Below are 17,037 nucleotides of genomic sequence, written 5' to 3' on the forward strand. Positions count from 1 at the left end.
CCCTTTTTCCCTTCCTTCGCCTGTGGTTTGCAGTTGTTATACTGAGCTTCATTTTATCATCGTTAAATCGGGCAAAAGCTCCCCCGCCGCAGACCTCTCAGGAACACAAACTACTTGGACAACCGTGACATGTTAACAAAGCCTTCAATTCTCGGCGCCACGTCAAAACAGTGGAGCACCCTTTAAACAAATCCGTCGAACAAGTGGCCCATGAGGGGTGTTCATTAATCATTAGAGGATCTGCATGGGTCATTACATCTGTAAACTGCCTCAGTGGAGTCTCCTCACCAGCCCATGGCTGTGAATAATGAGCCTGCGAGGACACCAAAGCTCCAGAGATCTACATGACTCAACTTTTAGTTCCACCTAAAGCTCCATGCCAGTGCTTGCTTTCTTTCCCCTTCGCTCAGGACCAGTGAACATAAAAAAGTGGATTAATGTATAAAGACTTGTAATGTTGCCACGTTTCTCAAGTCAGAGTGCAGTGAGTGAAACCAAGGATTACTGAAGTGGCAAGATTACTGTAGCTCAAACCCGAAATCCCCTCGGCTCTGTCTATGTGGAAGCCCGACGCTGATTTCATGGAAAGACGACAGTGTATTTATCGAGAACAATTACCTCAGTGGAAAGACGCTGCAGTGATCCTTTTTTTGTGCTATTTTAATAATATATCTTTAGACGCTCTTGATTATGTGGTGAAAGGAAGAGTGAAAAGATGCTGTGTGTGTGAAACGTTTACATTTGGCAACCAGTGATGTGGTAGAGGAGAGGGTTTGAGCGAACAAAGGGAACAAAATAAGCTCTGGAACATCCTCGGCTTTTTAGATTAGATTTGTCTCTGGCCGGCCTCCTTCATGTTAACGTCGGGCGGAAATGTAATGTTTATGCTGAAGCTGTTGTGCTTTTCCCAGAGTGATTTATGTGTCACATGGTGAGTGGGAACAGTACATCATGGGAAATCTCTTTTGAGGGGAAATAAATTAACAGAACAAAGAAGTGCCCTACATTTATTGAAGTAATAAGGAAAGTTTGTTGTGGCTGTAATTAATTTTAAACATAACTGAGGAACAGACACAGTAAAGAAAGTTATTTGCCATAGGCCCTGTTGATCAAAGGCCCAGTCTTTTGACAGGACCTCCTTGCCGGTTTCATTTGTCTTCCTGCCTTTTTCTTTTCGGGATCTGTTTTCCGTGCTTTCTTCATTAACTAGGCACTTCTAAAAGAAAGGGTCTCCTGGAAAACCTCCTAGAAAACCTCAAAACAATGCCACAGCTTCTCGGTTCACCGGTAGCAGCAAAGATTCCTTGCCTTAGTGGCATCAGTTTGAGCCTGAAAGAAAAAGGTCCAGAAAGACTCTTCAGTTGTTTTCACCAGATTTCCAGATTTCATTTCATTTTTAAAACCATACCTGGCAATCTTTTTGTTTTTGAGTAGGCTTTAAGCTCTGCCTGGGCCGCTGCTCTGTCTTGCAGGTGGCTGGGGCAAGTTGGAGCTCTAGGAGAAGAGGGCTAATCTCTTCGGAAGCCAAGCCGAGGAGGAGCTGAATGGAATTTGCTTAGCTTTTGATTCTGGGCTGTGTTTTTAAGCCCCGCTAGCGGGCTAGCTTCCACACTTGCAGAGATGTTACCGGCTGTAGATGGACGACTTCCTGACCCTAGACACTAATGCCTCCTGGTACTTTTCGATGCTATAAAACCTCCAACATGCCACCGTCAGTCTTGGCCTATATGACTTCTGAGGCAACAGGGGCCTCTCTGCCATGGTTAATGATGGATTATGGAAAATCATAAAACTCTCCAAGGTCACTTATTCCACCCCCCCCCCCACCTCACTCCATCCCTGCCTGGGCTCTCAGACATGAAGGCTAGGGCAGACCGTGAGGCTTAGCGTGGGGATTAGCGTGGGGTTTTGGCTGGGTTTAAAGGTGTGAGAGGGGGACTCTATATAGCTGGAGATTTTGCTAGCTGGTGTCTGCTGCAGCTGGGTGGATGGTGAAGGTCCCTGTTGGCCACTGCTGGCTTGCTTTAGGCCTGGTGCCACTAAAGGCCATGCTGTTAATGGGAGCTGGGTTCGAATTGTGGCCTTTTGTAAACTGCTGCCTGCCAGCTTGCTAGTTCGGAGGGCGTACAAGGTTGTTTGAAAGAGTAATTTGCCAAAAAAAAAGCATGTTTTTATTGCCATCCAAAGCTTGCATCTTCATTTTGAATTGGGTTAGCTGCTTCTAAGCTACTCTAGCTAGTTCAAAACAAGCTTATACCTCACCAGTTAGCATTGTGCCCGCATACAGTTCTAATTCATAAAATGATTTTTATGATTTTTGAAAGAAGTTTAAATAATGTTCCTTGTGTGGTTTCAAACCAATGTAAAAGTGAAGGTGAAGACTGCCCTTTGTCCAACACTTTTGTCCACATTAGCTAGCCCTCATAGTACCTATCTAAAAGGGAAAAAGCAAACACTGTACCAAAATACTGCTATAAAGCAAAGCAGTCTTCATTGAACCCTGAGAAGCGCTCTCTCTCTCACTCTGTCTTTGCACAGTTCCCACCAGACCACCTGGTGCCGCAGCAAGCAGGACTTTGAAGTCTGAGAGAGTGGGATTAATTTAATTATATATTTACATGCATTCATAATTAATGAAGGGGGCCTTGGCAGGTTTGCCGTCTGCAAAGCTTCATTTCAGCCTCTCCATTTCAGCTAGGGATTAACTTTGGGCCGGTTCTTATTGTTTTCCCCCAAAGGCTCTCACTGCAATTCCTCCTAAACCACATTGTCAGTGTATTAAAATAGTTGACTGTAATCAAATCGCAGCCTCTGTCATCATAGCCCCCTACACTGCTCTGTATGATGGGTAAATGCTAACAGCTTTTTAACTAAATATAGTCCATGCCTCCTATAAATCAAGAAGTTTGGGATTGGCTGTGAACACCATGCAGCAAAGCTGGAGCAGCGTGTGGTGTTCATGCTTCAAACTAAAACCATTCTAGTTCATTTAAAAAGCATGCACTATTTTTGTCATGACTGGAATTTGGTTATCTTCCCATCCTTGGCTATTTTAGCCTTTTTCGAAACCACCGGATGGTTCAACTCAGGCCAGAGATGTTCATTTTCCTGTGGGTTGGGACAACCTGAGCAGGGTGCGTGTCCTAGCATCTTCATGCCGGCTAGGCTGGCTTTAGCATGTTGACAGGCCACTGGTATGCCTCAAATTTGATTTGATGTGCAAGGCTGGCTCAGCTGTTCCAGCAGCTAGATAACAGCGTGGGTTTTGGAAGAGTGCTTGTATGCCCACACCGCAAGTCAAACTTCCCAGATCCTTGAAAACAAACTAAGCTTTGGGGAGGAAAAACAAGCCCAAAATGTCCAGAGTCTATGGGATTTTCCGAACATGCAGCCTTGGTTATGTTTTGGATCTTGGTGAACGTTCCGTTCCCTAATTATTTATTGCCTTTTCTAAGGCTTTAGAGTGCGTCTGTCATGTCCACTTAGAGGGTACAGTGGGTTTGTTAATTGCAATGTTGTATGTCATGATGTTGGCCTTGGCACTTTACAATGTGCAAATTAGTTTGGGTACTGTAACTGTAATCCAACAAATTCACTTTCTTGTCAAAATAAGGCCGAGTCAGGTTGGTTGAGGGATAGGTGGACTGGTCGACGTTGGTGGGATGGATAGATTGCTAAGTGGGAATGTGGTTTGATGGATGGGTAAGTAGATAGTTGATTGGGGATCAATAAAGGAATCAGTCATTCATCTGCATACTGCTCCAGCTTTGCTTCATGGTGTTCACAGCCAATCCCAACATTGGTTGTCCAGTGTGTTTGTTCTTTTTAAGGCATTTTACAATGACTGTATGTCACTAACAGTGCAGACTTTTCTTCATATCATGCAGCCTGTACTGGTCACACTGGATACAAACCTTTTTACTGGCCTGGTTTGTAGCAAAAGCACGTAACGTGTTGCCGTCGAGTAGCGACTAGCTTTTGCATTGGCCGCAAGAGTCAAAGAAGCATCTGAGCTGCTCGCCTTTCATTATGCACAAGAGGAGTCATGGAAAGGGCTGGTTTTTCATCTTCTGAACGTGTGGGAATGAATGTCTGGGCTTGGTGAAATTCCCAGTCGCGCTGCTGAGGTGTGTGGTATGTCATTAGTGAAAGGCAGCGTGTCTGCAGCGGGTGTTTGAATGTGTGCACCATTCTCTCCACAGTGATTAAGCCAAATGACCCAGCGGACTGAGAACAAAGTGAAACCACTTCAGTGGGCTGGCACATTCCTCCTCTCACCACATAATCAACACTCGAGCCCACCAGTGAAAGAGTGAAAAAGAGTAGCCCACAGAGCCGTGCTTCTTCACGGCCTTAAGGGAAAAACGAGCGCATTTGGACCCTCTGCATGTTCTATGTCTAGGTCATGATCTTTCGAGGCTGGTGTGGTTCATTTTTCTCTACTGGGTTGGACAGTAATGTGCTAACTGTGGTCATAGTCCTTTAAGACTTGTGCTTTATTTTGCTTTAATTTGACCCATTCTTTAACAGCAGCAATACAGTATAATAGAAGCTAAGGGGTTGCTAATGAGTTGTGTGTATGTACAGCTGCAAAGCATCATTTGATCTCCATTTCAATGTTGGCTTATGTAGTACTGATATTGCAGTGAATGCCAAGGTGCCATTTAACAAATCAAAATTGTAGTTATTGGAATTAACATGATTATGAAATATGTAATTGCATTAATATAGCCTGATATTTGTCCCGGTCACTGGACAAAGGATTGTCCTGATAGCAAAATTTTGCATTTTGATATCGATAACAAGTATATATATATGTATGTGTGTGTGTGTGTATCTATCATATATCAAAAACACAAAAAATTTAATCACCTCTTCTGAACCCATACCTTAGTTGGCATGTGGAAATGTTAATTAAACACTGTACACAAACGTATTCCAAAATCTTAATATTTTTAACATATGACCTTTTTTTTTTATACTCTTCACTCTTCTTTAAATAAAGAACGGATGGTATTGAAAGTTACAGGATTTGAAATGTTCACCAAATTGCAGTTTTGAGTGTCCCATGGTGCAAATCCGATTACAATACGGAATGGTATAATTGGAATATGGTATTTTGTTCATATTTTGTGTGCACACAGAGCGCTTGTTGACAGGGGCTCCATGTGGCCTGTGGTGCGTTCTGGCCGCTGGCCTACTCTGCTCTGTGGGATCACACAAACACACACTCACACACTGTGCTTCTTGGTGTGGACAGGTCTGTGTGTGTATGCTGGTCCACTACAAAAACCCCCAAATTCTTGAAACCTATGGTTTGATGGGCATTAATTTCGGAATAATCAGCATTAGGGGTTTAAAAACGGACCTGTTTTAATCATAATTTTTTTTAATGTACAGAAAGCTTGATGTCCTTCATGTCTGAATTCTGAATTTGAGCAAAATCAGATGGAGTCGTGGTTCTACAGATTTCATACAATAATATTCATCATTTTCTGAAGAATCTGCTAAATAAAAAAGCCCCCCCCCCCCTTAAAGATTTGTTCACACTGCTCAGAAAATGAAGAGAAAAATAAATGTATAATAAAATGCTGGTTTGGCCTCATTCACATTACAAGCCTGAAGTGGCACAAAGTGTGGTTTGAGGGCATTTACCGCACACAGCCACGGCAACACTAGTCCGCTAAGAACCTTTCTGCTATTGTCTGTGATAACGCCGCATGGTCCCAAGCACAGCTGTGGGGTTGAGCAGAAGGCACTATTATTTATGAAGGTAGGGGGGTCCGAAAAAATGCCATAATCATGGAAGTAAAGATTTTGGATTGCAGTGAAGGACCCTTGTCCTGTCCTCCCATTAATCTGAAAATTACCCCCCATTTTTGCCGGGGGCTCTTTTTTTGGCAGCTGGTTGGCCTGGCTGAAAGCTGACATAGTGGCCTTTTTGTTTTTCTCCTTTGAACCTCCAAGACCTTTCTTCTCTCTCCATCCTCAATATTATTCCCCGAGCTTAGCCCTGATTAATACAGTAGAGGCTAATTTACTGGGTCATTTGCTCTAATCCCTAAAAACAATAAGTGGTGAGAGACGATGCTCACTCTGCTGCTCGACTGTGGTCCAGAAGAAAGCGTTCCTGTGTTCTTCTGTAATGCGCGGAGTCCTCGAAAGGCACGGCTCGAAACAGATGTGTGCGGCAAACAAGGGCAAAACGAGTCAAGAGCAGGGACCAAAGACTTTCAGTGGTCTTTCATTTATTGCCAAATTATGCAATTTGTCATAGTCTGAAGACATAACACACATACTTCCTATTGGTTATCAGTTGCATATAACATGATTTCCATGCGACTGAACATTTTCAAACCAGTTCAAAAGCTACATAGATTGCTACAACAGCAAGCAGTCTCATAGCCACTGGTAGCTTTTTCTTTTGATCCTGGAATCCTGATCCTGAATCCTGGTCCTGAAAAGCTTACATTTCAAGATGCTGATACTGATGCAGTCTGTAAAATCTTTCATGTCTACTGTGCTTTAAATAATTTAAATAATTATCTCCCAAGATGAGCATCTTAAAGTAGGCCACAATGGTCACGCTACTCATTCTGCTAGTGTGTGCTGTTTCAGAAGAGATCACAGTATCCATTCCAGTATGTTTTGCAGATATTAGCAGAGTGCCCATACCCATCACTACGCCTACGTATTGGAAGTGCAATTGATCTTAAATTGGTGAACAAGCCATTTCTGGCCGGTTGCTTTGATTCTGGTATAAAAACAGCCTTTGTGCAGTAGATTTTCTTAGCGTCTCAGCAGTGACCTAGAGCATTTTGTAGGCTCGCCAAAGTTCAGGCTGAATGCACAGTGATGGAATAGATTTTTTTTTTTTTTTAGTGTCGAGGTGCTTAAACATACAGTAAAAGTCTCTGTTTAGTAGCCTAGGTGTGCCTTCACTCAATGAAGAATGTAGCTTTAACTACATATAGAGGATCATTTTGAGTGTTTGGTTGCAGTGTATGTATTGGCTGCATTCTAGAGGTTCTGCTGGAAATCGTCACTGATGTTGGCACCTCAAGCTTGGCGAGCGAAGCCTTACTTACTGTTCAGACTTTGCTTGCACTCGCTCACGTTCGTGTTAAACACCATTCGTGGCCCTCTGCGTTTCGTGTCCATCCTTCAGAGCAGCTCGGTCCGCAGGATTCCTGACTGGCATATTCATTACAGCCTTCAGAGTGTGTCTGCTCTTGAGGCTTTGCCCCAGGCTAAGCACAGCGAAGCACAGCAGCTCGACCATTTCTCAGAGATTCACCGATCTGTGCCGGCCCTTTGCAGGAACGGCTTATTTGAGAACAAAAAAGCGCCTGTTTATTGAGCTACTTTAAAGCTCCGCTGCCGTTTTCTAGTCAAGTGGACAGTTCCCACTTCCACCGCACAAAAGTTTGCGTAACAGTTTCTCCTGAGCCAGCAAGGGCTGCCAGTTCTCCAGCAGGTCGCTCCAAACATAAACATCACATTCTAATGGTTGCATACCAGGCCTGCGCTTAGCTGGCGTGGACAGCGCGGCAGTGGGCCTTCTGCTGCTTTGTTTTCTGCAGCTCATGGAAAGCCGCTTGCTTCTCTCCAGCAGCAGGTCAGCGGAGGACTCTTGTGTCAGTGTGTGGTGAAGCAGCGATGCACTCTGCTGCCAGGCCTGTTGGCTTTTTTTCTTTTTTCTCCTCAATAATGAGGGTAATTAAAACGAGGCTGTAATTCCTGGCCCTGCCTCCCATCCTTTCATCCAGAGCAGAAAATAGAAGCTATTTTGGACTGACCATTTTCTAAAATTGCAGCGCCGAAAGGAAGGCGTGGGTGTCATCCTGGAGCGCCGCGGCCATGGGGTGAATTTAAGGCTCAACAGCAGAACAGCAATAGCACACATTGTGTGCTGTACTAGCGTTAACACTACCGATTAAGTAGATGCTGTTCAGCTGCTTGGAGCTAGCTATGCTGCTGCAGAATCGCGCGTTTGCTGATCATTCTTGCGATATAACATTTCCGAATATTTCTGGACGACAACATGCAAATGAGCCTCCAACCGATCACTGAATGATTCACACACATGGTCAAACATTAAATCATTTACGTTTGCAGGTATACAGTATAATATAGCCAATCTTTAACCACGTCACAAGGATTTGCTGGCGTGCTCGTACATGTCTGTATGGATATATGTGTGTGTGAGAAAACTGTGTCTGGACCCTGCCACCCCTACACCCAGGGGTTTGTCCAAACAGCGCCAATGTTTGCACAGCGCTGTCGGGGAGACTGTTCTGGCTGGCCCTCGCACTGCCTGTCTGTAACCCATGCTGTCCAAAAAAGCTCTTACAGCTCCATCTGAGAAACAGCTTATCAGCAGAGCTACTGCCCAGGATGAAAAGCTTGCAGAAATGCACCAATTTACACTATAAAGCTTTAAGAATTAATATGTAAACTAATGTTATGCAGTACTGATGTGGTTATTAGGGGTATAACATCAACAAACTTCATATTTGGATCCAATACAATATATAGTGGCACCTTGATTTAGTCTGCTTTTCCATACAGCACACATAAGCAGTGGCCCAGTGCCATTCTAGTACATCCCTAAATGTTTAACTGGTTTCAGATCCAGTGACTGGGAAGGTCTCTAAATGAACGTTAATGAAACTAGTTGACACCTTCTTTGTGACGTGGTGCATCATCATAGTGGAAGTAGGCATTAGAACATGGGTAAATTGTGCTCATTAAAGGAAGCAAATGGTCACTGGTCACACAATTCCAGTTGGCTCCTTGGATTCATGTCATTGGTGCCAAATTCTGACCCTACCATTTGTGCACAGGAGCCCAGGTTATGTTTTATGAAGTCTTTAGCTGTCTAGTATTGGTGAGCCTGTGCCCACCACAGCCTCAGCTTTCTGTTCTAGACTGAAAGAAGGGGAGCCTGATGATCTTCAGCTGTTGGGGGGAAAAAAACTAATTGAATTCTGGAACGGTTAATGATGTATGATCCTAAGAAATGACCGTTTAAAAACTTAAAATTTAAGGTACAGATATGCTACCAGTCTGCTTCCCGCCCTTTTCTTCAGTGGATTCCTCATGGCTCTATTTAAAGCCATTGTCATGGATCTAGCTGAGGTTTGAGGGTCAGCAGTGCTTGTTGGTGTGGGCATTAGTGAGGGGAAGACGTGTGTAATGGTCTAGTGAAGGCTCAGGTGCATAAACACCCATTTGTTTCAGCCCATTGGTTCTGGACAAAGGGGGCCCCATTGGCAATCTGGTGCGCTATAAGGTGTTCATACTAATGACTTTCATCGTGCATTAATAAAGCCCCCTTTACTACTTTCATTTAGGAACTCCATACACTATATACACAAATACTAGTTTAGGGGGATGTCTTACTGTTATTGCTGCCAAATGACTTTCTGATGTGAAGGAATTCTGTATACGGTGGCGTTTGGTTGTCCGTTATTTACAGCAGAGAGTGCTGAGTCATCCTCTCGGGTCTTCACTTCGCCACACGTTTGAATGCACGTTGTATAATCAGTTAAATGAATTATTCATCAGCAGAATGCATGATTAATTACATAGTTGCATAATGCTTTTCATTTAGTTTACATTCTGAACCGACTGACTTTGCACTCTGACTCCTGAGTCTTCAGTCTGTACTTGCTGCACAATTTTTAAGGACCTATCATTAATGGTTATTTAAAATTGTAGCATCCTTATTAATTAATAACTGCATCTTTGAAGCTTTTCTTTTTGTTTTAATGTTGATTTGTTCAGTTAGAAAATAATGCAGTATGTTGGAGCTGTTAAAAAAAAAGGGGAAAAGGGGGGAAAAAAGTTTAAAGACAGATATATTTTGGCATTGGACAGCTGTTTCTTTCAGGGCAGTATTTCAAAACTATGTCTGATGATGTATTTATTAAACTCTAGAAAAGCAGAATGCTTAGGTGAAGCTAAACTACTGCACCTAAATATGTGATTTCTATTCATTTTAGTGCATTTGGAACCTCACAGAAATACAATAAAGCATTTCTCTGTAATTTCTCTATTCCAGGTGGATTAAGACCCAGTTTCTACCCTTTAGGTGTTTGTTTTGGCATCGGCAGATATGTACATGGAAAAATATTAGATCTGTCTAATATTAGAATTGGCAACTTTGTAAGGATAAGGCTTTTCCTTTGGAAAGCTTTGCATTTTCTGTTGGTTCAAAAAGTTGGTTCATTAGATTTTGTTTTTATTTATTATTATTTTCAATTATTTGGGGAAAATATTTTATGTAAAGTGACAATATATTCAGCGTTATGTGTGTAATGTGGCATTAACCCAACAAGCACAAGAATTTGAACAACTTGGTCATCTCTGGCCAAGCTGGACTGTCTTTGTCATCTTCACTGATGCATAGAGTTGACTTGACCCCCCACCCCCCACTTCCAACTGGTGTTGAGGGCAGCAGGGGGGTTAATGTAGCGGAACCCCCTCTCTCTGTCCAAAATTCCCCGGTTCCTCACACCCCACCAGGGGTCACCACACCCAGGCCTTGTGAGAGACAGGCCTAGCTCTGAGCTGGGATTGGCTGCCTTTGGCCTAGTGCAGTTGCTGCCAGCCAATAGGGAAGGTCTGTCCTGTAGTGGGACAGATGAGTGAGCGCTTGTCAGTGTGGAGCGGAAGGGAATGCGCTGCCTTTGAGTGTGTGAGTGTGTCTGCATGTGTGTCTGTAAGCAGTTGAAGAGAGGGAGAAGTATGATACAACTGTAGGGGCCATACAGGTAGGATTTGAAAGCACTGTGAAGTGACTTGTGGTTTTGCAATTATTGCTCATCATTTTCCATTAGTTACAACCTTTTTCAGCATGTTTTACTGTCGGCACATGTGTATGTTGCATGTCGCCACTTTTTTTTTTTTTTTTTTTTTAAAGACATTTTTGTTATTGTAAGTTTGAAGTGGTCAGCGTGACATGACTGATTTTTCCCTATGGTCTGCTGTGAGGACGCTATATACACACAGAGATGACATGGAGTTTACGTGCAAAATGGAAGCGGTTTATCAGATGCGAGTGTGTTCAAGTGTTGTAGCCAAAGATCTGGAATTATCATTTGTTTTATTATTTTTATTATTTTTGTTATTTTTGGTCTTTCCGAAAGCAGAAGAGAGTTTGTCTTTTTGATTGAATGCAGTCAGGGGAACATTTTAGTTTTACTTCAAATTTTTTCATCATTTTTTTCATCCCGCTATGCTTGCATGTATATAACACGTCTTTTGTCTCTCTTTAATTTTCCAGACTGGCTGGTGGACGCTTCAGTGGCCTGAGAGCAGCAGCAGTGTTTGTCCCTGTGTGTGAGCGAGTGTGGTGATGAAGCGCTTGTCTCTGGCCTGGCTCCTGGCCCTGGCCCTAGCTGCCTCGCTGGCCTCAGGCTTCACCACCCGGGGTCAGAGCCTGAGGGGCCGGGTCCAGCGTGATCGCCGAAACATCCGCCCCAACATCATCCTCATCATGACGGACGACCAGGACGTGGAGCTGGGTAAGGAAAAACACACACGCCTAACCCACAGCAGGGGAGAGTTATTCTACATTCAGTGTATAGGCATTATACGCTCTGTACAAGTGTGAATACGGTCACTAGAGGTGTGGGGGTGCCTTTAGTGGTATTTAGTAACTTATAGTGAGGGAGCATTATTGTGCTCTATTCCATTGAAATTTAGAAAAAATGGAACTAACTAAATCCATACAGGGACTGAAGTTCACAGAGAATCAGCAACCAAACCGGTGCTCTTCTAGTGGTGGTCCTCTTCTAGCTGCATTCTTTAAAAAAATTAACCCAATTTTGCGACTGCTTTTATTAATTATACCTTATACTGCAGTACTTCCAGCACTGCCATCATTCCATCTGTGTGACGGTGACATTTTCTCTAACAATTTAACAAAGCCGTAGAAGTTTTATTGCCCCCTACCTTTTATTTAGTGTACTGCAATCCGAAATGGCCATCATTTTAACATTTTATAAAGCATTTTAGGTTTTATATGTATATAATATTTGTTTTTGCATTGTGTCTATAGATACTTATGGAGTTAGAGTGAATTACGTTTACATTCTATGTACATGCTGTATTAAGTTTCTGTCTGAACCTTGTTTTGATGTCAAAAAAATAAACATAGCAAAATATTTGAAATTAGAATGGGGGAAAACACATTTGAATTTTGTTTAAACATTTAAACTAAACATAAGTATATTCAGAACAATTTTAACACAGTGTTTAACACAAAAGTCAATGTAAAAATGGATCAAGGCTCATTTTTCATTTTACGATTGTGGAGTTACCGTAATGCTCTTTGGCTTGAATTTGGAGAGAATTGCTAAAAGCACCTTCTTGCATGCTTATAACGATCTATTTTTACCCCCCAAACCCTGTAAACAATGACTGGGACTCAGACAAATGCCTTAAAGCCCCATTTAATACATATGTTATAGAGAGAAATGTGAGCATGAAGGAACAGACAGCAAAGCCGGCCTTGGTTTTTGTGCTTGCCAATTCAGATGTCTGCATGTCTTCAATTAGGTATTTGCAGTGGAGCCGCTTTTTGTCTGAGAGAATGAAGGACAAATACTGCGGTATTGAGTTACTTTTATTATGCATGAGAACGGGTCAAAGCAAGTGTGCTGGTTAGCCATTTCCGCTGCCTTGTCACTCTTCTCCCAGAACGCTCATTTTCATGCGAGTTGTTCATTATTAACTGAAGCCAGCCAGGAAAAAATGATTTAGTGTTTCGAGAAAAGGCCAGTGCCCTTAGCTGGAGTGTTTTCCAATCCTGGATGATTTAGCACTCAAGGCATTCAGTTGCCTTGCCATCATCATAATCATAATCCTCATCAACTGGACCAAATTCTCCCACTTTGACTATATAACAATCAGCAACCCCTCCATCTCAACCCGTCACATTAAGCACTCGCCAGCCATTTTGCATTTTAATCCTCTGCGACTGGAAGCGGCCATACTCAAGTGTCTGGGAGCCTTGAGGCGTTTAGTCATGCGACCGCAGACAGTCCCTGCAATGCCACAAAGTGTGTAACATTCTCCACCAACAGCTCAAGCTGCTCAAGTATCCCCATCGCTGTTGGTTCGTCAGACTCTGCTCATACATATGAAGGCACTTGAAGGCCCTGAACCTTGTGAACCTTTTACACAGTGGACTTTGCTGTAGACGTCTTTACTTTGCAAAATGATTTCTGTCATTTCCTAATTTAAAAGCCTTGTAACTGTCAATCAGCGGTACCAGCAAACTATTATATATTTTTTCCCAAAACAGGCAGAAAGTTTCTCTATTAACCTGTATTAAGGTTATTGCAAACATTTTATTCTGCTAGCAATTGTTAGTAATTCATAAGCTGATTTTTCTTTGTCATCTTTTCTTTTTATGATTGATTGATCCACAAAGAAAAAAACTTTCATGACCTGGACAACTTTTGCCTTGACTTGCCAATGCCTTGACTTGATTGAATTCTTTGCTTAATTAGATCCATTCCTTGATTTAGCACTCAAAGAGCACTGGCCTCCTCTCGAAAACACTCAATTCTGGATCTCTGCTAAAGACAGCCATGTAATAAACACAAGGCATCCTGTGCCTAAGATTTGAGGTCTTGTGTTTGAGAAGCATGCTGACTTACTCGTGATTCAACTAGGACTTGCCCTTAACTTGATGCAGTCTGAGATAAACATGAACATAATGATTAAATTAGGGCCATCCAACCTAATATGGTAAATCAATAAAACTCTTATTGTGTGCCTTGGTCAGTTTCGCTGCGGTCACTCCAAGTCACTACTGAAATGCCGCCCTCTCGTAGTTTGCAGCAGCACCAGGTCCTGTACAGCTTCAAATAATGACCGATTCACTGTGTAGTAGGGGTTTAACTTCATGCAGTTTTTTTGGGTTTTAAAAAATGACAATTTTAATATATAATTAAATATAATATATTAATTTAAAATATATTCCCACAGGCTCCTTGCAGGTCATGAACAAAACCCGCAAGATCATGGAGGATGGGGGCACCTCCTTCACTAATGCCTTTGTGACCACACCCATGTGCTGCCCATCCCGATCGTCCATGCTGACGGGGAAGTATGTTCACAACCATAACACGTACACGAACAATGAGAACTGCTCATCACCTTCATGGCAAGCCCAGCATGAGCCACGCTCCTTCGCTGTCTACCTCAACAACACGGGCTACAGGACTGGTATGACCCTCCAAGACTCTGATACCTGCATTCCTAATTTTTCATTTATTTGTATGCTGTAATTGAGAACACATGACAAAAAGGCGCAACACAAAGCTATCAGTTCTGTTTCGGGGGTGGGGGGTGGGGTGGTTACTAATAGTCTCTATAGCCTATATCCTCTGTGACCCTCCATAAGTGAAATCCCAGTAACATGCCAATTCACACCCGCTCCTGAAGGACAATTCAACCTTTATACATACACTGCTGTCTGGCTTTCATGTGCTAAACCTAAACCTACCTAAGCTGTCCAGGCCCAGCAGCGTGTGTGTGTGTGTGTGTAAGTGTAGGGCCTTAATGCTGTCTGTGCTCTCCAGCTGATCTGTTGGTCTACAATTATCTTTCTGGGCTGACTGGCAGCTTGCCCAGTTCTTGAGAGAGAGATGTTTGAACTTGGCTTAGTGAAAAAGCGGAGATGTGCACTGATATGTAAGCAGACTTTTAAAGCAAGCCATAGTCGGATGTGCCGTAATGGAGGTGTCATAAGATTGAGCCATGTTTACCAAAGCAGTACATTTTACATTTACAGGAATGGCAGCGGTCAGCCACTGTTAACTAGGATGACATGCAGTTTAATCATGTTGCGGAGGTAGGGGACTGTGTACAGTTGGGAGTCTTGCCCACCAACTCCTATTGGTATGAATGTGTGATCTCGCCTGGATATGGAATTGAACCCCAGTCTGTTGTGTGGAGGGAAGAGGTGTTGCTCACTATGTTGTACCAATGATTACACTGTGTTGTACCAACAATTACAGTTTTATAGCATGTCTGAAACTCAACAGCACAAACAGTGAACCTTTTTATTGCACAAAACCACAGTTTCCAGTTTTTACCGCTGTAGGGGTGTGTGTGTGGAGGGGAGGGGGGGGGTCCACACAGAATTAGTACAATGAATAGCTCCTCTGCAAATGCTAGACCAAAAGGATGAAAAGATTTTAATATATGATTATTTTAAATACAGTTTGGAATGCTGGTGAACTTTGTAGAACTGTAATTTGACAGGAGAAAAGTGGTGTGAATTGGCCTAGTGCAGTTTATGGTAGGACTTGCAGTTCTTTCTTTCTTTGAAGAACATCTGCTTTTCTAATTGTTTGGCATTTTATGGTTCATTTTTTGGCTCCTCACTACTTCATCAGAAAGAAGCCTAGCTCTGGATAACCTTAAAAACAAAAAAAAGCCTAAAGCTTGTAGTAATGATAATTCTCTTTGGTCCCCTACAGCTTTCTTTGGGAAATACCTGAATGAATACAACGGCAGCTACATTCCTCCTGGGTGGCGCGAGTGGGTGGGGCTCATCAAAAATTCCCGCTTCTATAATTACACTGTCTGTCGGAACGGTTACAAGGAGAAGCACGGTGCGGAGTATGCCAAGGTATGTGCCCGCTGGTCTGAGTTCACAGCCCTGTCACGGTGCCAGTGCAGCAGCTTAATGATCCAATCACTCTTTTGTTTTTACTTTATGCCCGATTGTAAGGTCTGCTCTTGGCTAATTGCAGGTTTTCCGCTCGCTCGTAATCCTAGGTTGATCTAAACTGCTTGGAATTTGATTAAATTAAAGGGAACACTTCTGAGCTGCTGTGGCGTCTACTCATTTTGTGCGACACCAAGTCTTATCACATGGTTCACCACAACACGCTGGAGATGGAGTGGATATGTCTTCAGGGCACAGTTTCTTTTAGGAACCGCTGTGCTGGTTTTACTTTTCAGTATTAGAAGACATGGATGTGATATTCGGACACAGAAGTCAGCGCCTGCAGCACGCAAAACAGAATCAATTTTTTTTAAAGTAACATATGGAACGAGAAATAATTATTTACCCGCAGTGTAACAATATACTCAACCCATAAGTCGCCTCCAACATGATCTTGGGTTTACAGTTTAATTTTCTCACAATATTTTAAACAAATGATGGCTGTTCTTTGTAGTTCACAAGTGACACAGGATTCTTTATATGTAAGGGAGCCAAAAGTAGTGTTTGTTATTATGCCAAAATACTCTTTTTGAATCCCTTAAAAAGTGCAGGGCTAAATAACTAACTGAGTTGTTTTATTAATTAATGGGTTGTCTAATCAAACCATGCTGTCTAATCAAACCATTCTCTCCCTTTGTGGCTTCTGTTATTCAAAGACATGTTGACCACTTCCTCTAGTCAAAATGACCGTGGGTATAATATGAGCATTAGAGGTTTCTTTTAATTCTTGAAGTATGTACGTTTTATTATTTTTATTTTTATTTATTTATTTATTTATTTATTTATTTATTTATTTATTTTGCATTATTGCAGCTCTATTTCCATTCGTGCAACATCTAATATCAATAGTGTAGATTTTTAGAGAGAATTTCACCCCCCCAACTGTCTTTTTTCTTTTTTATGTGGTCAGGTCTCGTCTGATGGATGAGTAAATAAATGTTTGGCCTTGTGCTCAGATGCCAATGACTTGCCTGTTGAGTTAGACGAAGGTGTTAAGTTACTCACAGAGCTGCAACGCGGCTCAGGCCACAGCGATGGAGAGCGCTCTTGTGGTTTTAGTGGTTCAGTGAAGCACAGGAACATTTTAATCAGTTCCAGCGTGGATGTCCCATCTGAATGCGAGAGGACCGTGCATGAACAGCTGGAATGTCACAGGCCTGCAGGCTAAGGAGCATCAGGAGCTTGTGGCCTCCGGTGTTGCATTTCAATAATCTGCAACCTTCAGCCGCTCAGACAAACCTCCTCAGCCAGACCAAATAGCGATTTTCATTGGGAATCGTTTT

General features: G+C 42.5%; 1 protein-coding gene across 3 annotated transcripts in view; it reads left to right on the plus strand.

Annotated features, from left to right (window-relative positions):
- The first annotated feature begins 11,362 nt into the window (after positions 1–11,362).
- sulf1 (sulfatase 1) overlaps positions 11,363–17,037 on the plus strand; it is a 30,710-nt gene continuing 25,035 nt past the window's right edge. For 2 of the 3 annotated variants that reach the window (XM_072688849.1, XM_072688850.1), the window contains exons 1-3: positions 11,448–11,531; positions 14,005–14,244; positions 15,504–15,655. In XM_072688849.1, coding sequence (XP_072544950.1) covers positions 11,504–11,531; positions 14,005–14,244; positions 15,504–15,655 — 420 coding nt within the window. In that variant the 5' untranslated portion in view covers positions 11,448–11,503. Of the gene's footprint in view, positions 11,532–14,004; positions 14,245–15,503; positions 15,656–17,037 lie in introns of all 3 variants that reach the window. The other variant, XM_072688848.1, reaches the window with a different exon arrangement.

This window comes from Salminus brasiliensis, chromosome 1 (genome assembly GCF_030463535.1).
Source record: "Salminus brasiliensis chromosome 1, fSalBra1.hap2, whole genome shotgun sequence".
Lineage (NCBI taxonomy): Eukaryota > Metazoa > Chordata > Actinopteri > Characiformes > Bryconidae > Salminus > Salminus brasiliensis.